Source organism: Atractosteus spatula, chromosome 9 (genome assembly GCF_055471065.1).
Source record: "Atractosteus spatula isolate fAtrSpa1 chromosome 9, fAtrSpa1.hap1, whole genome shotgun sequence".
In the NCBI taxonomy this organism is placed as follows: Eukaryota; Metazoa; Chordata; class Actinopteri; order Semionotiformes; family Lepisosteidae; genus Atractosteus; species Atractosteus spatula.
Window position 1 is genome coordinate 44,967,130 of NC_142714.1, and position 12,421 is coordinate 44,979,550.

Here is a 12,421-nt window from a genome sequence, read left to right on the forward strand (position 1 = left end):
AAGAGCAGTTTACATTTCCTATTCTTCTGTAAGCCTTTAATTTCTATAATATATGCAGATTTTTTTCCCTCTTTGAATGGCCCTCAAGAGTATTAATTATTTTTGGCAGGTGCAAATGCATTTGTTGGCAGTATTTAATCAACACTTGTCTCAAGCTATAGACATACCTTCCCGTTAGTAATATTAATAATTGTTATGCATCAGTCTAAATCCTTTAAAATAATATTTCTTAAGTGACAATAGGCTGAAACCAAAGTCTTTTGAGTTTCACAAATGACAAATAACCTTGAGAACATAATTGTCTTATCTCATTGGATGTAATTTCATGGAAGATTACATGTTGACCTAAGTTACATTAGCTGAATTATTAAGTTGACCCAAGAGTGTTTTAATGTCTGTAAAGTAATAGTAACATAACATGATTGATAAGAATATTAATTTTACCATCTAGTAAAGGTGCTCTCTAGATTGTGCCAGCAGACTGTAGATAATGGATATTAAATGACCAGACTTTCAAGATGACCATATTAGCTATTTCCTTCTCTTGAAATCTTTAATCCGGCCACAGCACAAAGTTTACCTTAAGGTTTTTCAACACTTCAAATAATGACAGACTCAGAAGAATGGGATTCTCTCTGTCATGAGAAATTGAGGTGAACTTCCTCTGTCATATATGACAAAAATGATTCTGTTACTTGCAATTACAAAAATCACAGCAGAATTTCTAGTTACAATAAAAGCAAACTAAACAAAAAATAAACACCCTGAAAAGCATATTTGAATAAAAAGAAATTGCAGGCGTTGATGCTGGCAATTTCTGTCTAAAAAACTGCTACAGATATTTTAAACATACAAAATAAGGTTTATTAAATTATTTATCTATGTCATTTATACTTCTATGTTAAATGTTAATCCTGGAAAGCTGTTATGGTGTTTGCATGATCTCATTTATGAGCATACACAGTACCAGTATACACAATGTGCAGATCTGTTAAAGTCCAGCACAAGCATAACCTCCAACTCCTTCATTTTTGTAGATGACATTAAAGGGCTATTTGATAAGAATGTGGGTAGAAGTTTGATTTTACTTTGATTGACTTTAACTAGATCCAGAGGAGCAGCTCCTGGTGAAAATGAGTGAAGTATCAGGGTATGAAAGCCAACAGTCTTGAAACTGAGCTATAATAATTTTACAGAAAATACACTTACACTTGCCATGTTAAACTATTAAAACATGTTTTCATCTGAGTTTTCTTCATAGTGAAACTATCCTTCTAAGTTCCCGTGTATGACCCAAAAGCAAATCTTTATTTTTGGGGAAAAAAACTTTTAACATAGGTTGGAAAAAGCTTTGAAGTCTACAGTTAGTATGATATGGATTAACAGTATTTCAGTAATTTAGCCAAATTCTAATTAATGTGATACTATGACATAAAGAAGTAGCATACTTTTCAGTAGTTTGTCAAATTCTAATTAAAACGATGCCTCATTGAAACTAAATAGCGTACTTAAAATTATAAGCATTACTAGACCCTGGCCATAAGGTTAAGGCTGCTATAATTTCCAAAAAGGATTAAAGGAATCTCAAAACACTGACAAATTTCTTCAGGCACATTCTTCAGCTATTGATAGGTTGGACTGGAATTCTTTGGTGGTAGTGGAAAACACTGTGCCAACCTGGAAAGAGCAGCCTGAGGTCATCTGCACAGAGACAAAAGCAGAATATTAACTGGAAGTGAGTTATTACTTGCTCTTATTTGGTACAGCTATGATTTTCTGATGACAGATGATGATGGATTCTGTGTGAAATCCCTAAAAAACACATTGGCTAAAGTGATGTTCTTAAAGTGATGAATCTGAAGAAAAATACCAGAAAAAAAAGGTCCTGAAAACTAACAGGAATCCAGTGCACCCAAGAGTAGGTGGCTTGAAGTTTGTAATGGGTAGGGGGCAGAACAGAGGGCTGTCACTGCTCCATTTGAAAACCAGCAGAGGAGGGGGTTAAAGGGAGAGGGTACAACATCAAGAATGGTGAGGGCAGTGAAGGAGAAGCCCTGACCCAGAGCACACTGATACCATGCACTCGCACCCTTGGGGAAGAGTGGGCTTCAATTACCAGGCGAGCTCCTCCAGGGACAAGTAAAAAGGACTGGGGAATGAGGAGTTAGGCTAGAGACAGGTACAGTGGGTCTGAAGGTAAATCAGAAACAGTGAAAAGGAAGGAGAGAGCAGTGATTCAGAAAAAAAGAGAGGGGCAAGAAAAAAAAGAGTAACATCAGGGGAACTACTGTAGATATTTATTAATATTGTGGCAGATGCAAGTATCCCAACTGTTTTCTATTGAGCTGCTTGTTCAAGAGCATTTGTCTTGGATGTCTTGGATGAGCTGAATGGCAGTCAGATCACAGAGCTAGCTAGAAAGGCTGGCAAGCATCATGAGATGACAAGGTGGGAGAGATGCAGGAGTGACAAAAGGTAAGGTCTAGCAATGCCGAGTTCTTGACGTGCGATGTTTGTCTCCCAACGAGACCTGAAAACCTTGTGCTAGAAAATGTGTGCACAAAGGAGAGCAAAGCAGGCATATATACTATACGTAACAAAACCAGAAGCGTGAGATTAGTTTGAGCTCCTTACTTCTGTATTCATCTATCTCTTAGCAGAAAAGCGCTTATGCTGATGATGGTCACAGAAAGTCAAGTCTATACTGGAAGTATAGTATAAAAACAAACTCATTTTCCAGTCCATTGTAAGGTCATTGAGAAAGATACCATTTTGAACAGCTAATCAAATGTACAGAAGTGTGTTTTTGGGAGGTTTAGGAAAACTGAAATAACCAACAAAAACCTACTGTACATTAACACTATGAAAAGAAGAAAACTACTGTACACAAATACCTGAGGCTGCAATAAATCTTAGGACCCTGGAGCCATGAGCAAGCAGGACAAATTCCTGACTCTGCATCTCTAGGGCTTTTAAACATATTTATGTATTATAAACTGACTTTGTCAGTTGATTGGATTTGCTATAACTGTGTTTATCAGTTCTGACTATAACACAAGTGGGGACAGCAATAAATCAAGTAGCATACAACCTAACAAACACTTATAAGCTTTTAATATAATAAAAATAAAAAGAAGAATTATCTTTATAATAGCACCAGGAAAACACATGACCTAACAAACAATTAAAAAATAATTTTAAAATGCAAAATTTACAGGTATCAGGCAGTATTACACTTGGGATAAGAAATGATCTGTAAATCTATTTGAACGCAACATTATCTTTAGGACCATTTCTGTTAATAATACTGACACATCAAATTCCAGAATGACCTGAAACATTAAACATTAACATAAATGTAATGCTTACAAAGCATTCTTCACTAATGCACAGAGATCTCTCTGCACTGCTCTACTATTTCAAGAAACAATATTTTTGCTTGACAAAAAAAGTTATTCTTAGGTAACTGTATCTCTGTGGCACTCAGTAATGCTGGTCTGAAATGTGATCACCCACAATTACAACATTTTTCAAGCAAATATATTTAAGCCACAAAACCTTCTTCTATCTTACTGTGGTCTCCAGAACTACAGAAAAGGGAAATATATCAAGTCAAACATGCATTACACATACCTTACTTAGTTAAAGCTGTTTTCTTTAGCCTCTGATTTTTACACTACCTTTAACTGTAAGATTTTCATTTAGGATTTTAAAGAATTGCATTTTAGATTATTCTATGCTGCAGCTCAGGTTCTTCAAAGTAAACAAGACCACAATTTCAATTTGAAAGGGGGAACAATTCTGACAACAAACTAAAACACCATTAAATTAAATTAAAGAATTAAATACATCTTTGTGAAAATAAGGAACCAAAGTAGTTATAATGCACATTGATCATTTAACTCTTGCTCCAGAGCTTTTAAAATATTCTGGAATGTGTACTGTAACTAATTTTTGACAAAGAGCTTCTAAAAGATTTTAATTTTACTTGTCAACTTTTCTTTCCACCAAAAAAATGTTAATGCTGAATTACATCACAAGGTTTAAGTACTCCCACTAGATTAGGAACTGCCATGGCACAATAGCTTTTATTTGATAAATTTAATCACCATGCCATAATTCTGTTTTATTTTTTGTTCTGGAAACAGAATAAAGAGACATCAGATTATCAGATTGTAAAATAAACCCATTCCTTGAACACAGAGGAATGCTGTAAAGAAATACAGTGAAGATATACAACCAGCACAAAAACTGTGCATAAGTATACAAAAACACAATATACAATTCTTACATTGTACTACAAAAATCATCCCTCCAGCACCACATCTTCCAATACTGTAGCTCAGTAGTGTTAGCTTTTAACAAAGCAAACATTAAAACGATGGACAATTAAAATGATATATACAGTATAACAGTGTCAAACACACATTTGAATCCTGGCAGTGTGTCTTCACAGACATTTAAAAAATCAGCGACCTGCATTTTATTTCCCTGCCAGTTATATGGTAATGCCTTTCTCCCACATGCCTACATTTAATGGCTTAATTTGTGCTCACCAGGACCACAGAGATTGCATTATGGTTTTTGACAGCTAACAGACACCAGACTGGCTTCGAGTTGCATATTCACATAGCATAAATAGGGCATCAAACCTCTGCACGTAATGTAAAGTTTTTACAAGGTCAGGGACTGTGTTCAAAGTGCAGGAGGAGAGGTAGTTAAATACATTCTCAAACCCCGCAATATTGTTTATCACTTCCTCTGGCACTCCCAGCTCCAGGCCCACTTGCCTATAATTTTTCACTCCAGGGAATGATGGATCCAGCTTCAGAGACAGAGACTGAACAAGAGCTTTTGGGAGACTCCACAAACGGACCCCTAAAGATGACAACGGTGGTGTGATTAAAGGATATGCAGGTTTACTAGCTTCCATTTGAAATATTCACACACAAAGCTCTCTACATCTTAATGTCAGTGTGGTTAAACTTTACCACTTATTTTTATCACTAAAAATGAATCACACAGCAAATGCTCTTGTGATGTCTTGCAACACAACAAAGAAACAAGTCCTTGAAAATTTGCTAATTTGTGGTTATTCAGACTTTAAAGACCGTTAGATGTACCCTCTTCAAATTGTCTTCCATGAACACGAAGCTCCCAAAGGAAAGCAGTCTGACATTTTTGTTCTAGTAACAAAATTGTTTTTTGAATTAAAAACAGTTCATCTTAAAATATGAGGGCTACAAATTACTGTTATTACATATTTGTATCAGCTGCCATGAAGTACTTCTGTTTTATTTCAGACTTGACAGCTAAGAAGCTGGATTTCCAATCAGAAACTTAAATTTTGAACCAGATTCTAAAACAGGAGAAGGAGTCACTTTAAAATAAGACGCTCAAATTATTATACTAGCATCCAGTGAATGTTTCTGCTTTAAGGAAAGGCATATCTCATTCTCCTCCGCCATTAATAAGGCTAGAGAAAAAACGTATGTGTTTCCAAGTATGCTGTTTGCTCTCTTGGCAGAATTGTCTCTTTTTTCCCTGCAGCCTCCCAAACAGTAAAGTATTGTAGGTTTAACTATATTTCTTAGCCAAGATAAAGGATAGTTTTGGGACACATCAGTGCATAGTGGGAAACAGGTTTTCTAAATCCAGCCTTCTACACTAGCTCAAAAAGTTTCTGAAGCAGGCAGCTTTTGTAGGGTACCCTGAATTAAAGCATTAAACCATTCATATAGAAAATTAAGATTTTAATAGTTAAAATTACTTAGCTATTGGATTACTTATCACAGTACAAAAGAATGAAGTTCTGTTAAGAAGATTTCAAACCCAGTTGTAAAGAAGTATACTTCAGAAATGTTAGGAATGCTTTATAAGTATTTTCCACTGATTGTATTCACATTCAGTTTTGTGAGTGCAAAAGCATAATTCTTGCACATGCCTAATCAGTATATTAATCAGAATGTAAAAACCCAATGGTATTGCATTTTTAGAATATCGTCGATTAATCTGAATCAGCCTCAGTATTATTTTGTTCAGTAAGTGGCATATATAATTTATTCTTTTGAATAAATAATTTCTACCAATCCATTGTTAAAACTTTTAAAAATATTTAAAATGCAAATACACGCTTTTAAAATCTGGTTGCAAAACTTTTTACTATTGTGACATGTTCCAAATTCTCAGAAAGCTTAGTATTTTTTAGTTTTGATATTTGACAGTAAGATATTTTCTAAGATAGATAATAATAACTGTACCAGTAGAAACAGATTAGTCAACTAATCTCTAAAAAGAAACTTGGTTGGACAAGAGAGTCATAAGCTTTGATTCATTCTTCATTAATCCAGATTGATTAAGCATATGCTGTAAGCATTACAATCTAATTTAATTGAAAATTATACTCACCATGCATGAGATCACAACTCCTCTTTACTATGTTCTGAACAGAATCCTGGAAAAAAACAATATTGGAAAAATCAGGGACACTATGCCAGTGATCCAAAAATTAATAAATAATACCACTGTTCATCTGCATCTGTAATACTGAGTTAAATTTAAGGAATATTCAGCAAAATGTCTTCATAAGGAAGATAAGGCTTACAATAATGTCAAGTACTGTATGTGGAAGACATACAGTAATTATGCTCAAGTGATTGCTAAATAATTGTTTTTTTTAGAAATTCTTCTAATACTGTACATAAAACAGGCAGACTAAAAGGTCTGTGACCTTTTACTTGACTGCATTAAATCCAGACTGCCTTTTTTTTTGTTTTTTACTCCTTTGTATGTATAGAATCAATACATTTTAGTTTTCTCTCCTGGTTTTGTAGGGAAAAAATTGTTCTATCATAGAATATTCAGTAATTCAAAAATGTCACGTCAATGTGAACATTATCCTTCCTTTGTTTGAATTGTTTGAATTGTTATTCAAAAACAAGAATTATATGTATACATTATAAAATTTATATTTTAAATGTAAGATTTACAAAATAACAATAACTAATTAACAAAAACTAGAATAATACTGATAGATACTAAAAACACAGCAAATGAGTGTTATAACCAAGGGTCTTTGTTACATTTTTAATGTCTCTCAGTATAATAATCCTTAGTTTTTTTTCTGAGTGTTCTGTAAATTGAAAAAAAGGCAATTACCAAATTACTGCAGTTGTTGATGCAGGATTGTTGATTAGCTTTCGCGCAGCTGTCAATGTTTTGTGTACAACTGGCAAACAGTACATTATTTTGCTCCACAGACACATTATCCATACACCTTATATTAGTTTCTGCTGGTCCTATAATCTCAGCATCAAGTGCACTGTTCTCCAAACCAGCAGGGCTATTAAAATCTAACTCTGTACATTCTACTGGAGCATGCTGATGCCTTTCATGCTGGTCTGAGGCACAGTATTGGTTAGCAGGCACTGCTGTAACCACTGGCTGAATACAAGCAGACTCTGAAGGGTATTCAGCACTATGTCTGAAGCTCGAGGATCTTTGGGATTGGCATCCAGAAGAGCAGTTGCTGCAGGTTGAGTCTCTCATCAAAGGTTGGGTTTCTGACGAGCTGCTCACATGCTGAGGTTTCAGCGCGGGGTGTTTCACCACGGTTCCTGGGAATGTATGGGCCTGAACAAAAGATCTCAGGCTAGCGGGAGAATCGTCTGTAGCCAACGAGTCAGAACGACCTGTAGAATTAGAAAATGGATTAGAAACAGTAGAGAAAAACTTGATAAGCAGTGGCTATCAAAATTGGTAGAACAATTTTACAAAGACATACATTACAATTTGATAATACAGATTCAGCTCACTCTTTCTACAGTTATTGTTGTTATTCTTAAGTACGCACAGTGCCCTGCACCAGAGGAACCACAGTTTATATAGATTTTGACATAAGCAATAACTGGTAGTTGCATTATAAAGGGGGCAGAATGCAGAGGGACACGTGCATTAGTCCAAATGTGTCCAAAAGGAAAGACTATTGATTTCCAATGGTCACATTATAAAGAGGGTCATTATAAATAGAAACTGTTGTTCCATTGTTGCAAGTTATAATTTCTAAGATTATTCACGGCACTGACCTTCAGCCTTCTCTTTAACCTCTGTTTTTGGGCTTGGAGTTCTTGTATTTTCAACAGTATTTGTAGAATACCCCACCTCAGTCTGATCAATATTCTGGGATCCAAAACATCCTTTTGGGAAAAATGCAATATTTTCAAATATATAATAAATGTAGATTTCAAATCAGTTTTTAACCAAAAAATAAAATATCATTTTATGAAAGCAACTATATTAGTGTGTACTCCTTCTTTTTAAATTGAACTGAATTTTATTTTTCAACAAAATAATAGGATGATTATATTTGATATCCATAAATATTCTAGAACACCTTTTATTGAATAAGAAAAGCTGGTTATTCACTGGGCTTTGCTGCATTTACAATTTAATATAAATTATTTTTATGTGTAAATTATATTTTCTTTGTAAGCCAGTTTAAAGATAAAGGCCATAAAATAAGGTTTAATTAGTTGGAAAACAAGCCTGTTACACAATTGTTGAGTCACCTGTTAAAATCCTATAATATGCTAAGATTTTTTAACAAAACACTATTCTCTTCATTGAGAGCTAATGAAATGTTTGTAACACAAACTGTATCTCATAATACTTCACTTAACTTCAACATCTACAGTATACTATTGCTTAAAAACAATACCTTGACCAAGGTTCCTAATAAAGGTACGTCGACGGTACACATAACACAGGAGTGACAAAGCAATCACCATGGTGACAAAGGCGGCACAAATGACAGAAGCAATAGCAGCATCCTGAGGTGGGGTTTTAGAGCTCCAGACTTTTACTACACCAATTCCACTGCTACCTGCAAAGCAATGATAATACAATTTGATGCTGTTGTAGAAAATTGAAGATGATCTTTGAAATGTAACCTGCTCAATTTGGGACTTAATACCACCCATCAGCTTTGAAATTTCTTGATATCGAAACATGTTGGAATTGGTGTGGATAACCACACTTTACTAAGTATGATTTTTAATATCAGACCTAGGGAGAGTGCAAAAAGTGTTTTTTTTCCTTATTGACAAGCTTTAAAACAGAAATTTATAGAAGGTTCTGCTAAACTACTGGTTTTATAAAGTTGGGATATTTGTGAGAACAAATTTACCAGAATCAGAATGTTAGCTTGAGCATTAACCTCAAAATAACTGGATTTAGGGACGCTGATGTCAAATACTAATGTTCTAAAAACTTCCTTTGTGTGACATACAAATGCTATCCATCCTGAATTTAATTATTTTGACAGTCAGGTTTTAGAAGCTCTATTATTTTGAAAAGCTCTGCCTTAAACCGTCACTTAACTAATTCCAATTTTCAATATGGTAACCACATTAACCTCTCAGAGTTATTTTTACATTTTAAATGATGTTTCTCTAGCATGCCTCATGTCATTCAAGAACTTACTAGAGCACTGAGGATCACTGGAGGATGAGTGACTACAAGGCATGCACTCCATATCATGCAAACCATCAATACGGATTTTCCTGTAATATCTGAAAGTAATAAAAGAAAGCAGTATAAAATTCAATGTAAAATTCATTAATCTGGCTCTTTGGATCTTATGTCACAGCATACATAATGGCTTTAATTTCCTTAAATTAGGAAATTAGGTAAATGAACTGAGCTAATCGGTCAAATCAGAGGATACAAGTGAAATTTGAGACCAACAAAACACTTTTGCATGGAAGGAAATGTGGCCCTCTGGAACAAAGTACCCAACAATTATGTTCAGAGTATACTCGGGATTCTTTCAAGAAATTTCTGGATGAGACCCTCTGATCAATTAGCCAAACAAGCTACTGTGGATTGGCTGAATGGCCTCCTGTTGTTTGTAACCTTTCATGTATCTTTATGGGTAAATTAATGTCTGCATCTGTAGACAATAGGGCTTATGGTAAGTATAATGCTTTACTCCTGTCAATGTCAAACATCTGCAGTTTATATTATCCCATGCAAAACAGTCCTGCTTCAGTATCACAGAGTCATCTTAATGTTTTTTATGACACTGTTTTAGTAAAAATAATTCCTTGCTCTTCTGTAGGAGTTTTCATCCCAAATGGGAGGATTCACGTCACTGAAGTTCAGAATCCATTTGGGCAACATCTATTCTGCACCAGAAACCCTAATACACCGCAGAGCAGGTGAAGAAGTGAGAAATTACAATTACACCAAAGTCATTATAAGTGAAATTCAACTCAGATTAAGCAAGCCAAATATGCACTTCAGCCGGGACTCCCATCTCTGTGCAGAATTTATGTAAGATAAACCCGTTACAGTGACATGACCCCTTATTACCCCCTCCTAAGGACAATAAACAGCTGCTCAGTTTAGCTGACTTCACTGCTGCTGAGATAGGAGCATTGTGACATGAACTAGGAAAGTATCTAAGAACAGTGATAGAATTCTATCTGGAGCCAAGCATGTACACATGTCACACACACCTATGATACATAGAGTATGTTGACTTACCCAGGTAAACAATCCCCACATACTGCATTGCTGCTGGCCGTGCAGTTAGCCTTCTGGTATCGATTCAGAAGTTTACAAGATAAACAGGGTTTGCAGTCATGATGCCCCCAGTCATCTTTATAATGCCTAGGCTTGCATTTTAAGCAGTGTGCTTCTCCTCCACTTCCAAAGCCACACTCCTGTTGACATGTTAAAGCAGAGACAAACTAAGCATTGGGGCAAAACTAAAAAGACTTAAAACAGAAAATCTTTCTTTTTAATCATCCCAGGCAAAATAGAGGACAGCAGAAAGGACAGAAATTTACATTTTAAATAATCTCAGGTATTAACAAGAAAAATATGAATTTCTTGTTACATAATGAGAAATATATTATATAATTTCCTCATTACACAAGGAAATGTTTGGACATTCAATCTGATATTATAATTTTCTTTCATAAGGATCTAGATAATTAAAGATTGTCTAAATCTTATCTTATGGTAAATCTAATTTCTGCCATTTGGCTGCATAGAAGTACTGAAAAATCAGCAGTTTCATCATTTTCATCTAGCTAGATACAATCTAAACTTTATTCATCTTTATCTTAATCAACAAAAGATTCACAGTAGAAGAGAGAATGGAATTTGCATATATCCTCTGACCAAAAGAAGTAGCTTTAGTTCATAAGTAAACCTTCTTTGACAAAACACTCACTATTCACAGCAAATGTGCAGAATGAGGGCACATCTGCCAAGTGTATAGTACTTGTATGGACTTGAAACAAAGCTTTTTTTTGCCGGCAAAATTCTTTTCATATGAGATTGTCATAGTCAGAATGAACCCTGTTCCATCATACAGTAATCTGAAATCCTAGTTGTACTCTTTCATTTGTGTTTGTACTGGAAAGCTCTAATTTTACCTTTGGGCATGATCTCCTTTTATCTGTATTGATTGTACCACTATCCTTCTTTGGCTGTCTTATGTTTTGGATATAGGTTTTTAACTCTTTTTATACAGTTTTTACTAAAATGCAGCAAACATTGATAGTGATCTTATGTTTATACGTATATACAGCACATATACAAATCCCATAATTATGATAATACAGGGATCACTTGGCATTGATAACATAAAGATGAAAATACTACAATAGGGATGGAGGTTTCCTATCTCACCTGAGAAAGCTCCTCTCCTGGTCCACATTTCAAGCAAAGAATACATTTGCCATTGTCAAAGTACTCAATTTCTGAGCAATCCATAATACATGAAGTAGATGAGGTCATTAAAATACTACAGAAAAAAACAATTTGTCAGAGATCTGCAAGGACAAAAAAGAAATTAGTACTATTTTACATTACAAAGTTGCTGCAAATGTAGTTCAGAGACTGAAACACCGTATAAACAGTCCACGTCATTTATTTATTATTTATTAATGTGAACAATTATTAGTAGAAATACAGTATCCATAGTCCGCTACTAACATCATCTGCTACGTTATATCCCATTCCTAGAACAAAACCAAAATCAAAACAAAAACAAAACGTGTGCTTAAACTAAACATAAGAGATGGCTTCTCCTTTATACATATTTTTTTTACGCCTTTCCCTTTCCCATTATGAAAGTTTCTCTCTGCACCTTTTAAAATTCCATCCCAATAAACAGCACCGCAACTACACTACGTGCTCGCCCACTGCATTGTGAAAAAAAACTCCAACTTGCTTAGCATTAAAGTTTTTCTTATATATATATATCCACAGTTTTGGTTCCCATAATTCTGTAATTGGTTAGTAGTAACGAACAGCATCGGATTATGATAACTTTTTTTTTTACCTTCAAAGCTGATAAACCGCAACAATGCTTATTTCACTTGAACTCGGGTCTAGAGGGAGTGAGTCA

General features: G+C 34.7%; 1 protein-coding gene across 1 annotated transcript; it reads right to left on the minus strand.

Moving 5' to 3' along the window:
* Positions 1 to 3,096: 3,096 nt before the first annotated feature.
* eda2r (ectodysplasin A2 receptor) lies at positions 3,097 to 11,843 on the minus strand. The gene is made up of 8 exons (XM_088925401.1): positions 11,701 to 11,843; positions 10,546 to 10,724; positions 9,481 to 9,569; positions 8,717 to 8,881; positions 8,085 to 8,195; positions 7,159 to 7,691; positions 6,409 to 6,454; positions 3,097 to 4,878 (listed from the first exon to the last, which is right to left on the minus strand). Exons 1-8 carry the CDS (start codon positions 11,806 to 11,808, stop codon positions 4,592 to 4,594), a joined length of 1,518 nt encoding a protein of 505 aa, XP_088781527.1. The 5' UTR covers positions 11,809 to 11,843; the 3' UTR covers positions 3,097 to 4,591.
* Positions 11,844 to 12,421: the final 578 nt, after the last annotated feature.